At 50.1% G+C, this 19,335-nt stretch overlaps 1 protein-coding gene across 4 annotated transcripts in view; it reads left to right on the top strand.

Annotated features, from left to right (window-relative positions):
• SAP130 (Sin3A associated protein 130) overlaps positions 1-18,974 on the top strand; it is an 862,033-nt gene extending 843,059 nt beyond the window's left edge. For all 4 annotated transcript variants that reach the window (XM_085634456.1, XM_085634459.1, XM_085634457.1 and 1 more), the window contains one exon: positions 18,034-18,974. In XM_085634456.1, the coding sequence (XP_085490582.1) occupies positions 18,034-18,192 (159 nt within the window). In that variant the 3' untranslated portion in view covers positions 18,193-18,974. The remainder of the gene's footprint in view (positions 1-18,033) is intronic.
• The last annotated feature ends 361 nt before the right edge of the window (positions 18,975-19,335 follow it).

Below are 19,335 nucleotides of genomic sequence, written 5' to 3'. Positions count from 1 at the left end.
TTCTTTCCTGTTTCAATTTTGTTTGCCTTGTTCACACACTTGAGATAAAGATACTCTTTAATTATACAGTCTGTATAATATGATGCTGAATGTGTACTATTGCAGAACTTTCAATAAACAAAAGAAAAAGTAATACTTTCAATACATTTATATTTTGCAAGATATAGTATGTACTGGTTTTATAGAAGCATACAAGTTACTTTGCAGTAGAATAAATTGGTTGTTTTAGACACTTTAGAATTCTTGTTATTACTTTAGATTACCTTGTAGTTATTTTGTAGTTACTTTTCTAGTTTGGAGTGAAACTAACTATACAATCCAAGCATCTTATGACATTAGAAAGCAGGTTAACTCTTTTGAAGTCACTAAGTTACTTTGTTGCAGTACAAAATAGATTCCACACTTAAAATATGTTTCAGAGAAAACCCACCATACAATCCAATGGTGAAAAACGAAGTGTTAGATTTGCAGGTAAGTAAACAGTTTTGCTAACTGAGTTTTGGGGGAGGGGGCTAGAATCAAGGTTCAGGTTGGCACTCAAGTTGCACCACCAGCGGCACTAGGGCGGCCGGGCGCAGAGTGCCAATGGGGCTAGGGGGGCACCTCGCTTCGGGGCTGCTCATGGGCAGGCCACTGTCTTAGGAGGCAAGCTCCCGGGGTTAAGGTAATAGCAAAGGGGGTCCCAGATCAGCACCAAGTCCACACCACCAGCGGCGCAGTGTGCTTAGGAGGTGTCAGGAGCCCAATGCTTCCCTATGGAGGATGTTGGTTGAAGAAAAAGACTGCAGGCTTGTGCTGGAAGAAGGGAACTAACGACCGGAGGATGAAGTTGAAAAGTTGCTGGACACCAGAACACTGTCAGTCTGACACTGGCCGACCGAGTCCCTAATTTCGGAGAGGTGCGTCACTTGAGGAGAATCGCCGATCATTTCCCAATATGGGCGAGATGCAGCTTAGACAAACCACACAATCTGAGGACCATTACACTAAATCCCTGGTATCTTAAAATCACGAGCATAAGAAACGGATTGATACATGCCACATAACACTATTTTAGGGAGAACAAGTCCTCAATCAAGTTCCCCCCCCCCCCCTCCCCCCTCCCCCAATTCTCTGGGAAGCCTTTAAGACCATGATCAAGGGACAGGCACTCCCCCTCACAGTTGGGGACAAGAGGGCCGTAATAGAGGCACTAGAACGCAGTATATTAGACCTAGAGGCTGATCTAGCGAGAGATGCTACCGAAGTCACTAGACACACTCTAGACCTTAAGACGCTGGAATACCAAGACCTAGTGACGGAGGCTGCGAAAGTTAGACTTCTAGCGGTGCGACATAAGGTGTACAAAATAGGGGACAAAGCAGGGAAATTACTTGCATTGCTCGGCCAGCGCAGACCGATGGGTTTCTACTATAAACTCTGACCATGAAACACATTTGAGAGACCAGCGAAACATCGCTGAGGCCTTCGCAACCCACTATCTAAACTCTATTCCCCCACAACTACTGCCGCCGCTCGAGACTCTCGAGACTTATTGACTGACTTGCCCCTCCAAACCCTCTGAATTGAGGACCTGACAGTATTAGAGAGTGATCCTTCTGAAGATAACCAAGTAATCCGAAGCATTCAATCAAGCAAGGCAACAGAACCGAACAGTCTGCCAATAGTTTTACAAACTCTCAGCTTCCAACCTAGCACCCTTTTCACAAAAAATGTACATTGAAAGGTAGTAGAAGGGTATACTCCATGAAGGCCAACGTTTGGCCTCCATTGTGGTTGTACATAAGGAGGGTAGGCCGGAGGAGGTTTGTACCTCCCATCACCCCATTTTGCTTCTAAATGCAGAGGCAAAGATCCTGGCCAAACGTCTAGCTGCCCACTCCTCTTTAAACTGGTACGTCCTGATCAATCTGGCTTTATGCCGGGACAAAACATGACTCTCAATCTACACCAACTCCAGGGAGTGCTCAGTAGGGTGGATAGCATACGCGAAGATGCAGTAGTCCTATCTCTGGCAATCGCCTGGCCTTCGACACAGTTGAGTGGCCTTACCTCTTTGCAGTACTAGAACACATGGGCTTTGGCCTATAGTTTCCTGCTTGGCTCCAACTTCTTACTCAGAGCCCCTGGCTCAAGTGGTGGTGAATGAGCAGACTTCCTGAATATTACCCCTCCAGTGCAGAAACAGACCGGGCCGCCCCCACTCGCCACAAATTTTTGCTTTAATCCTGGAACCTTGAGCAACCTGGGTTCGGGGAGACCCATTAATTCAGGGATTACGTTGGAGGAGACTGGGAAGATAGAATATCCTTATACAACGATGACGTGCTGCTCTCGCAACACCACAATACTCTATTGAAAGAATGCTGCAGATATTTGTCAATTTTAGAAAATACTCTGGCTACACTATTAACTGGTCCAAATCAATGATATACGTTCTACGTGTGTCCCGCCACCAGACCTGCAGCCGAAGTGTGCAGCGGGGGTGGTGACCAATGGTTTTCGGTATCTTGGTATATGTTAAAACAACAGCCCAGACTTTTTTCATGCCAAAAACCTCCAGACCCCACTGACGTGACTACAGGGAGACATCCACCATTGGAGGTCACTGCCACACTCCTTGTTTGGAAGGGAAGCTTTGTTTAAAAAGATGGCGCTCCTGCGTTTTTTCTACGCCCTACAAAATTCACCGTTCCTGGAGGCATACTTTAAAACTATAAAAAGCGAAGTCGGGGGCCCTGCTATGGGATGGAAAGCCCCCACTAATAGCCTCACTGAAAGTGACGTGAGGGTGGTGTGACGGAGGGATAGCAATATTATTGGGTTGCACAACTTGCGATCATTAGTCAGTGGGTACACCCGCCTGCATATCGGACGGAGAGATATGTTCTGCTTTCAGGAGGGTATTTGCGAGCACTGTACACCAATCCCAAGTGTCTCCACCTCACGGGACAATTAGAGGTCACAGTCTGACTTTGGCACATGGCACACAAAACACTAGGCCTGCATAACACTTTGACCCAAGCCACACCGCTAAGGGACGCCAAAAGATTAGGCAAGTTGAGAAGTTGTCCTGGCTTTGATAAATGGTATCTTATAGGTATCTCTAAAGTAGGAGACCTTTGGTCCAAGGGGGAGGTGGTCCCATTCACTGACCTACAGAGTGAATATGAGCTAGCGACTGCAAAGATATTTCGGTACCTACAAATAAGACACGCCCTTTTAGCGGAGATCCCGTGGGGAGATGGCACTCCCCCCCCCCCCCCCCCCCCCCCCCCATCTACCCCCTAGAAGATGTGCTATTAAAAGACCATATGAGTCGCAGGGCAATCTCCCTAACCTACAAGAAATGTATTATTAACTCCCGAACCCCCTCCAGCGTCTCCGAGACCAATGGAATGTAGATCTGGTTGACCTAGCGGATGAGGATTGGCCGGAAGCCGGGTCCTCTGCTGAGGAAGTGGCCATTTCGTCACAAACTTAGATTAGTACAACTCAAGATACTCCACATATCCTCTCTGCTGCAATACCTTAGTTAGGATGGGCAGCAGCTCGGATTCCACCTGTCACAGGCTGTGTGGTCAAGAGGGTACCTTTTACCATATAATTTGGGAATGTCCTGCTGTGCAGGTTTTTTGAGAGTCTGTAATAAATTGATTCGCAAGGAACAGATCTGGGTGACCTTGGGGATGACTATTGCCAAACATAACATAGCCTGCGTGTGGGGAGCACCATCTGCACCAACTCTGAGACTGGTAAAAGGACATGGACTGGTGCATGGTGGCTGAGAAGGTTTTCTACGAAAGCAGGGATTGCCCCCAGAAAGTGGGAGCAGGTTTTGGGTAAATGGAATGTCTATAGGGGAAGTCCGTGGAAAGCCCCCTCCATGCGCTCTGTTGATGCCTCTGCCTCAGGATTCGATGTTTTTAATGTACACAGCTATAGGGCCAGACCGAAGAGCCTGGAGTAACAGTGAAAAATGTAAACCTAAACTATTTGTGCACACGGCTACTGTGGTGTGTTTGCTGCTATATGATGTGTTGTATGATCCGTAAAAAGAAGTTAAAAACAAAAAGATGAAATCCCACACCAATTTTTTAAAATAGACTGTATTTTGATAAGAATGTAGATACTAGAATGAAAAAGGATCCTCTGGAGGGTTCCGGAGATATCAATTTTACAAGCAATAATAAAGCAATTTCACTCGACCCTGATCAGATCTCATTAGAAGTACTTAGGACGATTAACTCCAAGGTCTTCAAGAACAGTTACCATCTCAGAAGGAGCAGTCCTCCAACAGTTCCAGGCAATTTATCCACGTTGTAATGGATTCCTATGGTGTGGTCCTGATACAAGGGATAAAGGATGCTGAAGAAGAGGTCTTCCTGCTGGGGTTCCTCAGACCATTAAGATGGTGAGGGGCTCCTGGTTGCAGGGTCAATGTCCCACGTTTTCCTCTCCGGTCTGGCCGAAGTCCACCCTCGTGTTTTCCCAGTCAAAGACCAAATTCTTCCTGGGTCAATAGCTCACCTTCTGAGGGCCAGGCAATTCTCCGGGTGCAACTGTCTGCATTTGGTCTTGGTCCTTGATGCTGCAGGGCAGAGATGGTAGCAGCTAGAAGACTTTGGGACAACCAGCTTGCCCAAACAGGCTTCTTCAGCTGTTGTGTCCCTGTGTTTCGAACAGGAGGCCAGTTAGCTGGCTCTTTTAGTCTCTTGGCTTGACTGGGTTATGAAGACAGATTCTTCTTGAGCAGGGCACAGCATGCATATTCCCTCTCTTTGCTAGCCAGCAGGTGCATTCTTCTTCGGTGCAACCTCTTTGCTGGTCCCTCGGCGCAGTAGGACAGTCCTTCGTCCAAGTCGGTCGAGATCTGAGTGCGCTTTTTATGCTGAGAAAATACCCCAGGACAGGATGCAATTGGTAGCCATAGAGCTACCAGGGTCCCTCCCACCCAGTAAACACTTCCTGTGTAGTGTGGCTTCTGGCTATCCCAGGGTGCACCATTCTGACCACTTCAGAGGTGGTGAGGCCCCTCTCTCGGTGTTCAGATCTCTCTAGCTTACCCCTGGGGTGTGGCTACCTCTGGGTTTCACAGCCCTTTGGAAACCGGTTTGGCAACTGGTTTCCTCTCTCTGCTCCCTGTACCTGTCTGTCTGCCTAAACAATAGGGCAGCCCTCCTCCCTAGTGTGACACATCTGCCATTCAGTGGCGGCTTCTCCTTTGAAGCCTGCCTTTTGGGACTAACACCTAAGTGGCTTCCTGCAGGAGGGAGGTTACACCTCCATGGGCAGCAATCCCTCATTTTGCTCCATCCTGAGTCATTGGCACTTCGCTTCAGAAGGGCAGAAAACTGTCTCGTGGAACAGGCTCCATGTGTGCCCGGAAAGGCACAGGCGTCTTAAAGGCAACAAAGCGGCAGCTTTGTAAAATCTGCACACTGCAACAATTTACATTCATTGCACTTGTGATGCAAGTCTGGTTTAATGTAGCAAGTTGTTTGATACCTTGGAAGGCCCAATTTGGTCGCATTGTTCAGGATTTAGTGTGTAATCCTGTACTCGTCAAATGTGCAATTAAGTGTTTCCACTGTAAAAACTGTATTTTTGCGCGTTTACTGTCAGGAATGTAAACTACATGTCCTGCAAGTGTCATAGGTTACATCCTGCCTTAGGACTCGGTAGGCCTGCCAGAGGGGTGACTTACACAGATGTACAGAGGAAGTAGTGACTTTGCCATTGGTTTTAATGGCAAAGTAAGGCTAACAGTACAGGACTGCTCTGCTAGTCTGCAGTGGCTGACTGTGGGTGGGGACTTGTTTTACTTGGGGAACCTCCAGGGTACCCCTCCGTATTACAAGCCATGGGTACCATGTACTAGGGATTTACAGGTAAGTTAGCCATTTCCAGTTAGGCACATCCTATTTGGCATGCACTTTTAGGTCTCAGGGCACTGGCACTGAAGTCTGGTTAGCAGGTCTCAGTGGACTCGGAGTTGAAAATCCAGCAGCAACTGTTAAAAAAACCTGGGGGTGACCATACAAAAAGAGGAATTTCCTTACTGTGGGACAGGTGACTAACTGACTGGCTGGCAGCTCTGATGGTTTCGTAGAGCAACAGACTGCAATATCCCAAAGAGAGAGTGTTCTGGCACTGTGGTTGCTGCATCAAATGTGCAAGAAGTGTACTGTAGGACATACCTTCACACGCAAAGCGCTACTCTAGTGTTGGCTTTTTCTGGAGGGGGTGGGTCTCTCGGCCGGTTGGTCATGCAGTTGGGGAGCTTGCCCCAGGTGACTAGAGGCATTGAAGTGCTCAGCCAACGAGGTCAGTGAGCATGGAACTTTAAGGAGGCACCACAGAATATCTGCATTGGATATACATTTCTGCTTCCAGGGCTTTATAGTGTGGCCTGATAGGGAAATACTGGACACCTGCAGACTGGCTCTCTCGCCTTGGAGACCTGATGAGGGTGGTGCTGACAGTCTCCGGCGTAAGATAACTAGCACACCTGCCACATGAGGCCCCAACATGGGGAAGGTGGACAGTAGGAAATCGCACCATATTCAAGGGTCGTAAAGGCTAAAAGAAATGATGGAGAAAGAAAATGATTTTGCACTTATCACCAGCGAGGGGGCAAACCAGGATGCGGACTATCTCCCAAATGCCAGGCAGATCCTGCTGGAATTGAAGGAAAGTCTTGCCACTATAGATACAGAAATCAATTCACTCACCAACCAGCTGGAAATTATAAAATATAAAAGACAGACTAGATATGAAAAAAATATGCTGAATCTCCAATATTGAGGGTGATGCAGCAGTTCAGGACACAATCCATAAAGAAAAGCATACTGAGACACTTAAAGGTAAACTCAAGGCAAAAGCTGGATGGCTGGCAGCGACCACTGCGCCCTCCACGGCCTGGTCGCCCCCACGCTACCCGCCTGCTCTGCCTGCCTCCCTACCTGCTGCCTGCCCGACCTCGGATCCCCGGCACCCCAGCCGCCGCAGGGCCGCCCACCTAGCCCGCATAGGTTTTCCCGCCGTTCCCTGCCGCGACCCCGCCCCCCCGCCTGCCGATTGGCCCCCCGCCTCCCAGCGGACCCTCCCTCCCGGCTCCCTTCTTATGACGCCCCCTAAGCGACCGCGCAGCGGACGCGCGCAGCGGGAGCACCGATTGAGCACCGAAGGTGTGCCAGAGGTAAGCCCGTCTGCGCCTGGACCGCGCCCCGCGCCAGGACCCCTGGCCCCCGCAGACCCCAGCCCACCCGCCGGACTTACGACGCCGCCACCCTCAACGCACTCAACACCGGCCGAATCCCAGGATGCTACCGAGCCACCCCGAGACGCACCCACGGACCCTTCAGCTGCCACTCCTGCAAGTTCACCAGCATCCGGACCTGCACTGCACCAACACTCACCAAGCCGAACACCAGCAGCAACCACCTGAAGTGCATCCTGCTCAACACCCGCTCCGTCCACAGACACGCCGTCCAACTCTGGAACCTCCTCGACACCACAGCTCCTGACGTCGCCTTCCTCACGGAAACATGGATGAACGCCTCCTCAGCGCCCGCCATCGCCATCCCAGAGGGCTACAAGATCACCCGGAGGGACCGCGGCAACCAGACCGGAGGAGGCATCGCCATCATCCACAGGAACACCATCCGCATCACGACCAACACCGACGACACCCTGACAACCGCCGAACACCTGCACTTCCAGATCCACACCGACCCCAAGACCACCCTCAGAGGCACCCTGATCTACCGACCCCCGGGACCCCGCACACCATTCAGCGAAGACATCGCCGACTTCATCAGCCCGCACGCCCTCCCCTCCGCTGACTACATCCTCCTCGGGGACCTCAACTTCCACCTGGAGAACGACAACGACCGCAACACCACCACCCTGCTTGACAACCTCGCCAACCACGGACTCAAGCAGCTGGTGACCACCCCCACCCACCTCGCCGGACACACACTCGACGCCGTCTTCTCTTCCAGCAAGGACATCGTCTTCAGCCACGCCACCGGACTCCACTGGACGGACCACAGCTGCATCCACTTCAGCTTCAGAAGGACCACGATCCACCACCACCAGCCACAGGTTGCACGAAGAAGCTGGAACAAGATCACAGCCGACCAACTCGCCGCATCCCTGAGCCAGCACCCTCCCGCCAGCTCAGCGAACCCCAGCCAGGCCGCCGACAACCTCACGAAGTGGATCAGCAACTGCGCGGACGAACTCGCCCCTCTGAGGACCCCGCCCAGCAGACCCGGCAGCAAGAAGGCCCCTTGGTTCACCGACGAACTCAAATGCTCCAAGAAGAACTGCCGAGCCCTCGAGAAAGCCTGGAGAAGAGACCCAACACCGGACAACATGACTACCCTCAAGCTCGCCACCCGAAAGCACCATCAACTGATCCACGCCACCAAGAAAACAGCATTCAAGGACCGCCTGGACAACAACGCACACAACAGCAAGGAACTCTTCAACATCGTGAAAGAGCTCTCCAACCCCAACGCCGGAAACAACGACATCACCCCATCGCAAGACCTCTGCAACTCCCTCGCCTCGTACTTCCACAACAAGATCGCTGACATACACAACAGCTTCAGCACACAAACAACGCCCCCCACGACCGCACCAACGCCCCCCACCACCACCCTCAGCGCCTGGACACCGATCAACACCGAAGACACCATCCGCACGATGAACTCCATCCACTCCGGATCCCCAACCGATCCCTGCCCTCACCACGTCTTCAACAAGGCCGACGCTGTCATCGCACCCCACCTGCGGGACATAATCAACACCTCCTTCGACACCGCCACCTTCCCGGAGAGCTGGAAGCACGCCGATCTCAGCGCTCTACTAAAGAAACCAACAGCGGACCCCACCGAACTCAAGAACTACCGCCCCATCTCGCTCCTCCCGTTTCCAGCCAAAGTCATCAAGAAGACAGTCAACAAGCAGCTGGCCGCCTTCCTCGAGACGAACGGATCCCTCAACCCCTCACAGTCTGGCTTCCGGGCCAACCACAGCACCGAAACCGCCCTCATCGCTGCCACCGATGACATCCGAGCCCTGCTGGACAACGGAGAAACAGCGGCCCTCATCCTCCTAGACCTCTCCGCGGCATTCGACACTGTCTGCCACCGCACCCTAGTGCAGCGCCTCAACAACGTCGGAATCCAGGAGAAGGCACTGGATTGGATCATCTCCTTCCTCGTTGGAAGGACACAGAGAGTTCGCCTACCCCCGTTCAGATCTGCAGCAACAGAAGTCATCTGCGGCGTTCCCCAAGGCTCCTCGCTCAGCCCCACCCTCTTCAATGTCTACATGAGCCCCCTTGCGGCCATCGCACGCCAACACAACCTCAACATCATCTCCTACGCCGACGACACACAGCTGATCCTCTCCCTCACCAACGACCCCGCCACCGCCAGAGCCAACCTACACCAAGGGATGAAAGACATAGCCGAATGGATGACGACCAGCCGCTTGAAACTGAACTCAGACAAGACGGAAGTCCTCATCCTGGGCTCCTCGCCCTCCGCCTGGGACGACTCCTGGTGGCCCCCCGCCCTGGGCACCGCACCCAAACCGACAGACCACGCACGCCACCTGGCCTTCATCCTGGACTCCTCCCTCTCCATGACCAGACAAGTCAACGCCGTCTCCTCGTCTTGTTTCAACATCCTGCGCATGCTACGTAAGATCTTCCGATGGATCCCCACCGAGACTAGGAAGACTGTCACCCAGGCCCTCGTCACCAGCCGTCTGGACTACGGCAACGCCCTCTATGCCGGAACCACCGCCAAGCTCCAGAAGAGACTCCAGCGGATCCAGAACGCCTCAGCGAGACTCATCCTCGACATCCCCAGACACAGCCACTTCTCCAGACACCTGAGAGACCTGCACTGGCTCCCGGTCAACAAGAGAATTACCTTCCGGCTCCTCACCCACGCACACAAAGCCCTACACAACCAAGGCCCGAGTTACCTCAACAGCCGCCTCAACTTCTACGCTCCCAAACGCCATCTCCGATCGACCAGTCTCGCCCTCGCCGCCGTCCCCCGCATCCGAAGAGCGACAACAGGAGGAAGGTCCTTCTCCCACCTGGCCGCCAAGACCTGGAACTCCCTCCCTCCCGACCTACGCCTGACCCAAGACCACCTCTCCTTCAGGAAGAAGCTCAAGACCTGGCTGTTCGAGCAGTAGCGGACCCCCCCCAAGCGCCTTGAGACCCTCCGGGTGAGTAGTGCGCGTTATAAATGCCTTTGATTGATTGATTGATGCGTCTCCCCAGCGTAGTCCTTGAATATCCTACCATATTTGCACCCAACTAAGGTGGTCAATACTCCCTGCCTGTGACTCGTGCTGGTGAGCTATGGTGATTCCGTGGCCAGTGGGCAGACTGCGGCAGAAAATACAGCGGAGCCCTGCAGCCAATGTGGAGGCCGTGTTGGGGGGTTGGTCTTGGCACTGAGGCCTGCCTGCTGCTTCGGTCCCCCTTTGAAGGCGGCACGCGGCCCAAAACTGCACTTGGTGAGTGAAGAGGCTGTTTGGGAACGGGGGATGTGGAGCAACTGGTGTGGCTGTTTCAACTCTGCCTGAGGCCGTCCCAGTGAGCGAGCTGGGGGGATGAAGCCCACTTGTGTCCTGAGGTCCTCAGGACGCAAAAGGACACAAGAGGACCTCATCGCCCCACCAGCAGTGCGCCAAGAGGCGCGTTTGCAGAGTGGTGTAAAAAAGGGGCGTGGCCTCGGACCACCTCTCTGCAAACTAGCTATGTGGCACTTACTGGAGGTACCTGGTGGGCTAGTTGGCCCCCAGGGACCCTCAGTATTTACGTAGACTTAATTTCCCAACTTAGAGCGCGCCAGGGGGGCGCGTTTGCACAGTGGTGCAGAGAGGGGGCGGGGCCTCCAGCGAGATGCCAGCTTTTTTTTATTATTGTTTTTTTTTTTTTTAAAGTGGGGCTGTGTGCCCCTCCTTTTACTATTTTTGGGGCCCTGGGGATCCCTGACCCCCCTATTTTTTTTTTTATTTTTTAACAAGGAGCCGCGCAGCCCCCCTCCTGAGGCCAATTTCGGCCCAGGGACCCCATCCACCAGGGCATGGCTTCCTATTTTGAATTCATTTATTGGGAAGGGGGGCGTGGCCCCCCTTCCCCCAGGCCACTATTGGCTTCGGGGACCCCATCCCCCGGGCCGGCCTGCCATTTTTTAAATGTTATTTTGTAATTAAGTGGCCCTCCTCCTGGGCCACTTCTGGCCCCGTGGGGGGAGCCCCAATGCCCCCACGGTCCCTGCCGGCTCCCCACCTCCTGCGGGAGCCAGAATCCTGCTTTGCTTTGTTGAGCGAGAGCAGGTTTCCTGCTTTTGCTTCAACGAAGCAAAGCAGGAGTTTGCTATGACAGGGCGGGAGCCGTGCTCCCGTCCTGTCATTGCAAACGGCACTGTCCCGGGGGTGGGCACCCTGGGACATTGCAGCAGCCGGCCCTGGAGGGTGGCGGTCCCCAGGGCCATCAAGGGGTCCAGGAGGGAGGCCGCACGGCCCCCCTCCTATTATTTAACATAGCCCCGGGGAGGTGGTGGTCCCCGGGGCTTGGGGGGCGTAAGGCCCCCCGCAAATAAATTAAGAAAGCCCAGTGGAGGTGGCGGTCCCCGGGGCTTGGGGGGGGGGGGGGGCGTGAGGCGCCCCCACACACACACACAAAAAAAATGTAAGCCCTGGGGAGGTGGCGGTCCCCGGGGCATCAGGGAGGCTGCATGCCCCCACGCATATTTAAATAAAGCCCTGGGGGGGTGGCGGTCCCAGGGGCTTGGGGGGGGGGGGGGCCTGGGAGGCTCTCCCGCATCTTATTAAACAAGCCCCGGGGAGGTGGCGGTCCCCTGTGGGACCCCCTGAGCAGGCCTAGGGGGGTCAGGGTGTTTCTACCCTGCCCCCTTTTCTTGTTTTGTATCCTTTTCCCACTGTTTTAATATGACCATGACTGAGGGCACTTAATACTGCCAATAAATCATGCAAACTTTAATCACAAGTGACTGTGCGTCTCATTATTGATATGAAGCATTGAAGAGTACATTTCTAAACATAACTGGGAGAGCATTGTACTCATCATAATTGACATGAATAATTCAATTCATCCACAGCCCCTAAGGGCATCCCATTTATAATTACATCGCTCTGCAATTATACTTTTACCCCTAGAGGATGTTACCAATATGCACTTTGAGTAACATACTGCACTTTAAACACAGTCCATAAAGGACATCACATTTAAAATTGTGCCAATATGCAGTTACCACCTATCTGCCAACATAAAAACTCATATTGCACCACTTTAGGCCACAACAACTACAGCCATAGTCTTTGCCCTTAGAGGTTGCAGTCTTCCCAGCTGTAGAGCGAAAGATCCAGCCTAGGAAAGGCCTGAAAAACCCTTGGAACCCATGAGGGGTTATCTGCACAGAGTCTCAGCCATCTTAGGGTGAGTACCTTTTGCATTCTTTTTGGGGGGAGGCTGCGCTGCTCCTGCATCTCCCCTGCACTTCTCCTGCATCTCCCCTGCACTTCTGCATCAATGGGGTGGTGACCCCATCACCTCCTGCAGTCACAACAGGCTAAAAAGAAGTGATTTTTTTTTCTAATGCAGGCAAAACTGACAAGCCCCACAGGGCATTATGGGGCGCTCCTCACTCCTGCTTTGCGAATAGCTGAGCAGCGGGTCTACCGCTGCATTAAAGAGAGCCACAATGCTTTCTTTGTTTTCCTTTCTGTTATCATGCGTCATCGCACCGCGCTTGTCTTTTTGTCAGGATCCCTCCCACCGGGCACCCAGCGTGCTTGGGCCAACGGTAAATAGAGCAACTCTGGGAGCCAAGCCCCAGCTGCTCCCCGCCGAGTTCCACACAGCTGTGACTCCTCTGTGCTGCCGTGGGAGCTAGCGCTCTCTCTTGCCTCTTTGGGCGCGCTGTAGGGGGGGCAGCAGAACTCCTCCGTCCTGCTGGATCTCCAGGGCCCAAGGATGGGGTCCTGGCCTCTTCCCCACATTGGCAGGAGCAGGGCAACAGCGCTCCACTGCAGCTTCTTCTCTGGGCCCAGCGATGGGGTCTTGGGCCCGTGTCGCCATGCAAATCTTTTGGGGAAGCGCAACAGTGCTTCCCCTACCTCCTTTATCAGTTGTCCAGGGATGAGGTGCCCAGGCCACTTTAGATGTTGGGGAATGGTGGGTGGGGTCCCAGGCCTCCCCCTCCCAGCAATCAAATGTGCAGTAAGTCAAAGGTCGCCCAAAACTTTAAACAGCCATAACTCAGGCCCTGTTTTAGACTATAATGGTCTCTTTTTGCTCCTGGTGGTGAGCCTTAGCCACTTGGAGTACCTCCTGGCCTCAAGGTGGGAGGAACTTACAGGCAGCTGGTTTTACTAGTTCTCTGCGCCAGCCTTTCACATTGCTGTTCTTCTGGGCCTCTCTCTTCCTTGCACAGAAGCCCCTAGTCTCCCATCCCCCTCCCCCCCACCTCAACTAGTCCTCAGGGGGCGTAATGGGACTAGCGTCCCCAGTCCAGGGGGTCATTAGTCCAGGGAAAAGTCAAGGTGTTCCTTCTTCCAATTGTCCATGGTGTCAGCCAGCCTTCAGTCGCAGAGTTCAGCAGAAAAGCACACCCACGAAGAGCTCTCTTTTTGTGCAAGACCTTTTAATTGGGGGCAGAAGGTGCAAGCATGGAGGCCCATCTGGCTTATCCTGAACTGCCACATCACCTGTTTCAACCTTCCTGCACAGCCTTCTGGGATGCTTCAAGATGGTGTCTCCCAGGAGTCACTTGCCACATGTGACCTGGGAGTCTCCGCTCCACCCCTCGCTGACATCAATGCCAGGGCCTCCCAGCAAAACTTCAACAGAGCCCCCCCTCACTCCTGGTTTGGCTCCAGGGTCTGGGTCCACTCCCTTTGTTTAGTGGGCTTGAGCTGGCCCTTTTCCTAGCACAGGATGACAGCTGGTTGATTAATGCAGAGCAGCCCACCCCTCCCCTTCCTTGTGAGGAGCTTACGTAATCAAGCGTAATTAAACCCTTTGTGATGGAGGCCTTTGTTCCTTCCACTTGTAAGAAAAGTAATTACCCAGCCCAGGAGGGTGACAAAAGGCCTGGGCTCTAATCTTGAGTTGAGTCAGAGAAATATGACATTCCTGGATGACCCATAAGCTGTACAGATATGCTTTTGGACTTTACAGAATTGTTCTTTTCACCCAGGTTACATTGTACATTGGTGTGACTCTGGAGTCTGTAGACCAAAGGGAATTGGAGCTGTGCCCTAAAGCAGCCTTTCCCATAGGAGTATAATTGAGTGTCACTAGAGTCAAGACAGTAAAGCTCTCTGACTTTCCCTACATGGGTTCACCCACATCATAAGGCCTATTTCAGGCCACTACCCAACCCTGCATATTCCCTTCTGCACCAGGCTGCCTGTGCACAGTTCCTGGGTTGCGCACAACAGGAGTCTCTCATGCGCATCCCTAACACGTGTACACATGCTTGTGTTCACGTGTAACCAGCTACCATGGCTGCTTCTTTCCGATACAAGGGAAGACCTAGCTTGGCAGTTCGGGCTGGACTGTTCCTGCGAGAAACAGGGTCTAGACTGATTGGCATATATCTGTGGTCTGAACTGGAGTGTCAAAGTGAGCTAAGAAACGATGATGGATTCAACCCAGATCTGTGACTGGGGGGTGAGTTTCTGAAAAGTTTCAGCGCTCTGTCCATCATCGCCGTGTGTTTGCTTTGTTTGCACTAAGTTGGCAGGGTATGCCCAGATGTGGGTCCTTTGCTCACTTTGCCACTGAAATCAAGCTAGCCTGGCTGATGAGGGTGTCACCCTGAAACCGGTCCTAGGATGCTTTTTTCCGGTTCAGGGAAGACCTGGCTTGGCAGTTCGGGCTGGACTGTTCCCATAAGGCACAGGGTCAAGACTGATTTGTCTGAACTGAGGTGGCAAAGTGAGCTAAAGAGTGATGATGGATTCAACCCAGATCTGTGACGGGGTGAGTTTCTGAAAAGTTTCAGCGCTCCGTCCAACATCTCCTTGTGTTTACTTTACCCTGGCTGAGTTACAGCTGCCTTATCTTAAGGCGAACACTGGTGGTAAGCAGGCGCAGTTCATTTGACCATGAGTTTACCATGGGGGAGTCACAGGTCATGAGGCTCTCCCACAGTAAAAGGTCAAAAACCAAGTGATCAAAAAGCAAAAGTTTCAGGCTGATTAGTTGGTCAGAACCGCCTTCTCACAACAAACAACTTACATGTGAACCGGGATCCGTGATACAATTAGGACAGAACCAAAGATGTATCTATTCTTTGTAAATAAGGGAACTACTGACACGGATCTAGATTTCTCCGATCGGATGCGTGTATGATCGATGGGTAGGTGGATTGTGTCATGCATCTGACCATACTATCTAAATGGCAGTTGGGAAACTGCAAGTACTTTGATGATTGTACATATTCGGGACACCTGTAGGATCACCACCTGGAGGTCATTTCATACATTTGCCAAGCATTTCTGCATAGGTGTGCGCAAATAACATATTCTGCAGTTGGTCAGGCTTCATGTCCGTTCTATTCCCTGATCCTCTTGCTATTCTAGTCTTTACTTTTTTTATTGAGACAGTCCCGTGATTGAGACGGACAGTTTATGCACTCTTAAGTCCTAGTTCTCCAGTAAGGGTATTTTTCTAAATTTGCAAATGACTCGCGGATCTTGTGGACCAGGATTATACTTTTGCACCACTGTTCTGTTAGATGAGATACTAACTGAATTTGATCTTCAAAAGCAACTAACTTACTTAACTCTTCGATGTGCCTGACAGGATTAGGTCGAGAAAGCAAAAGACACACAATTGATGGACGGAATGCAGAACAAATCAAAACATTCACCCCCAGTCAAGAGATCTGGGTTAAATCCATCATTCTTTTGCTCACCATGCCACCCCAGTTTAGACCTGGCCATATGCAAATCAGTCTTGACACTGTCCCTCATGGGAACAGTCCAGCCCGAACTGCCAAGCCAGGTCCTCCCTGGACCGGAATCAAGCATCCTAGGACCGTTTTCGAGGTTTCACCCCTCTTCAGCCAGGATAGCTTGATTCCAGTGGCACAGTGAGCCCAGGACTAACCGTCTGGGCATACCTGGCGCACTTAGGGCGAGAAAGCAAAAGACAGACAATTGATGGATGGAATGCAGAACAAATCAAAACATTCACCCCCAGTCAAGAGATCTGGGCTAAATCCATCATTCTTTTGCTCACCATGCCACCGTAGTTTAGGATTAGGTCAGCATAGAAATTTCTCAAAACTGCATAATATTTTTCTCACTCCTATCTAAGTTGAGGAGCACTCCTCTTCCATTCTTTCTTTTTCAAAATTGAGCCAAGTAGGTGTTTCAGTCAAATGTCCTTTATCATCTCTGATTTGTCTTACTGTAATAGTATTAAAAAATTATACTTCTATATACATGTTTTTGTTTTAGTTATTTTCACATTGGAAGAATTGTATATTAAAGAAATTTATTTAGTCATCCTGCACATTTGTTACTTCCGATCAATAGTAAAGGCCATTGTACTTGCTAAGGAAGATTGTAGTAACTCCATTCTGTCAGGTGTCCATGGTCCTCCTTACCACCTATGAAAGTCATCTTTCACTTTGCAGCCAGGGTGCTACCTGGAACTAGAAATTGCAGCTCTTTATCTCCTTTACCAAAAAAGGTTACACTAGCGGCCAGGATCAAATTCAAGCTAGCATGCATTACTTTCAAGGCCATATACATACAATCAACACCCATGTTCTTCTTTAAAAATATTGGGTCGTGATAAGAACTTCAGAAGTATTGACACACTAAGACTGGAAACGGGGGGAAAAAAACAGAACATGGAAAGTTGCAAAACAATTCTTCGCCATAGTAGTCCATTCTATCTGGAATCTGAAACCTTTTAGAACCTCCTTTCCAATTGCATTGTATTTTAGTCCGCCTCGATTTTATTACCTATCATTCCTTTGAAATCTGTATCCTTTCTTGTCCATGTATTTTTATTAGAACCTCAAAATTTATCAGCCTTTCTAATCATACTGGGGCAACCTCAACACCGTAAACTTATCTACACAATTCCTCTCACTTTGCACAGCTCTTGACTTTAATTCTTTGAAAAATGTCTGCCCTTGTTCTAACAAGCGTTGGACAAATAGTTAATTCAGTTCTATGGAAATGGTTTTTGTTTTATTGTACAGCGAGCTGACGCCATCCATGCTACATGGTGTCCATAAAAATAGCAGGTAAGTAAATAAATTCAATGACGTACTCCCATTAAAGAAATGAGACCATATCATGACAGAGAGCTAGGATTATAAGTCATTTTTCTTTCTTGTGGATTCCAAGCGTTGTAGGAAATACTATAAAAACCTGAATCTATAAAACCTAGTCTTTATGGAGAGCTAAAGTAATGTAAAATTTTGTTATCACAAGAGAGACTTTTAAGCTAGTAGCTCATGATTTTCATGTCTTCATACAACCTACCCACTGTGTTGTAAATGTGTCTATTCCTTTAGCCTATGCTGCGGATGTGTGAGGTGGCTAGAGATCAGAGCTAGCGTTCAGTAAGCATTCCCCCAAGCCATGGTACGAACAGATCATTCTGCTCCGGATCTTTCTTATCTTAATGAAATAGACTGTTGTTTAGAGGTGCTCAGGATACTTAGTGATATGAAACATCCCATTAGTTTCAAAGAACGGGGACAGAAAAGTGGCATTTTAAGAGTCACTATAATGGGAAACCTGTACTATTTCTTCCACGCCCTGAATCTTCAGCATTAATACCCCTGCCACCCACAGTGTCAGTATTGATCAGGACCTCTCTCACTCCCTGATCTTTTAATCTGTTAAGATTGGTTACATTTATTGTTACATTGAAGGGCAATAAACTGCATTTCCATAGTCTGACCATATTGCTCATTGAAACTTTATTTTCCTTAGGGTAACATTCAGCGTTGTAAACTTGTGAAGGATCAGATCAGTGAAGCCCGTGAGTCCATGCTGAAAGTTCTGGACCATAAGGACCGGGTCATGAAACTCCTGAACAAGAACAGCAGTTCCAAGAAAGTGTCCAAACTAAAGCGCAAGGAGAGAGCATGAGCATCTACAAAGGACATCAGTGACTAAAACAGGATAGGGTCTGCTTTGTTCTGCTCAAGAATACTGAATATTGATCAACCCCTTTTATGGAAGGTTGTTTTCCAGTAGATCATCTAAATGAAACAATATCCGGAAAGGTGAGAGAAAGATTAGAAAATCAGGATTGAGGTGGGTACAGAAGACACTTAAAGTAAATATGTGAATGGCTTGTGACCTTCCATTGAACATCTTTCATAGTATTAAGTTGCTGGCATCTAAATCACAACTGCTGAGCCTTTGAGCAAGAACTCTATATGGTAGCCTGCCTTGCCAGATTTAGATAGTTCTGGTTGAGGATTTTTTTGTTAATCAGTGGACTTTTCAGCTGCCACATTAGAATACTCAGATGAGAGTGCCTCGCTGGAGCAGGTTTTGGGACGACATCTGTACTTCGAAATTGATGCATCTCTGTGGCACATAAAATTCTTTCTGGGCTTTGTGTGTACCAGGTCACTTCAGATGGTTCCTGTGTTCCATTGACTCTGAAACGAATTGTTTCATGTATTGTCCAAGCTCTACATGCTTAAGAGTTCATCACAGACTGACCAGCAGTGTAGACTGTATATACCATTTGTAATGAGTTATTTTTAACTCCATATACATTTGTCTGTGATTTCCTGGAAAGTGTTAATGTTTTTTGTTTTTGTCCTACTGCAGTGTGCTATTCCAATACACATACTGTTGTCACTCATTTGAAACCACGAATAAAGTATTCCCAAGGGAAGAGTGTTTTGTACTGCTCACACCTTTGTGCTATTTCATATTGTTAAAACACCTAGTTTATTACAAGTTCTGAAGATGGGTCTTGCTTTACCTGCTTTCTTGACCTGATGAATGAGAGCTTTAAAAGGTGCCTCTAAGCACTGTGTTTGATACTAAGACTGAATATTGTTGTTACTGAAATTCAGATGAACGAGGCTCTGTATTTGATAGAGAAAGTGAATATCGGTTGGATGAAGCAGGCAAGAATGCCAGTAGAAGTGAACTCCAGGTAACATAGTGAATCTATGGAGATGCCAGTAGTTATTGCTGTTGCCTGGGAATCATGCTCCCAACAAGTAGAGGGAAAACAGAGGTGTCTACCAAAGTCATACTCGGTTTGCC

Source organism: Triturus cristatus, chromosome 11 (assembly GCF_964204655.1).
Source record: "Triturus cristatus chromosome 11, aTriCri1.1, whole genome shotgun sequence".
Lineage (NCBI taxonomy): Eukaryota > Metazoa > Chordata > Amphibia > Caudata > Salamandridae > Triturus > Triturus cristatus.
Note: the sequence above shows the minus strand (reverse complement) of the source record. Positions and strands in the feature narration are given on the sequence as shown.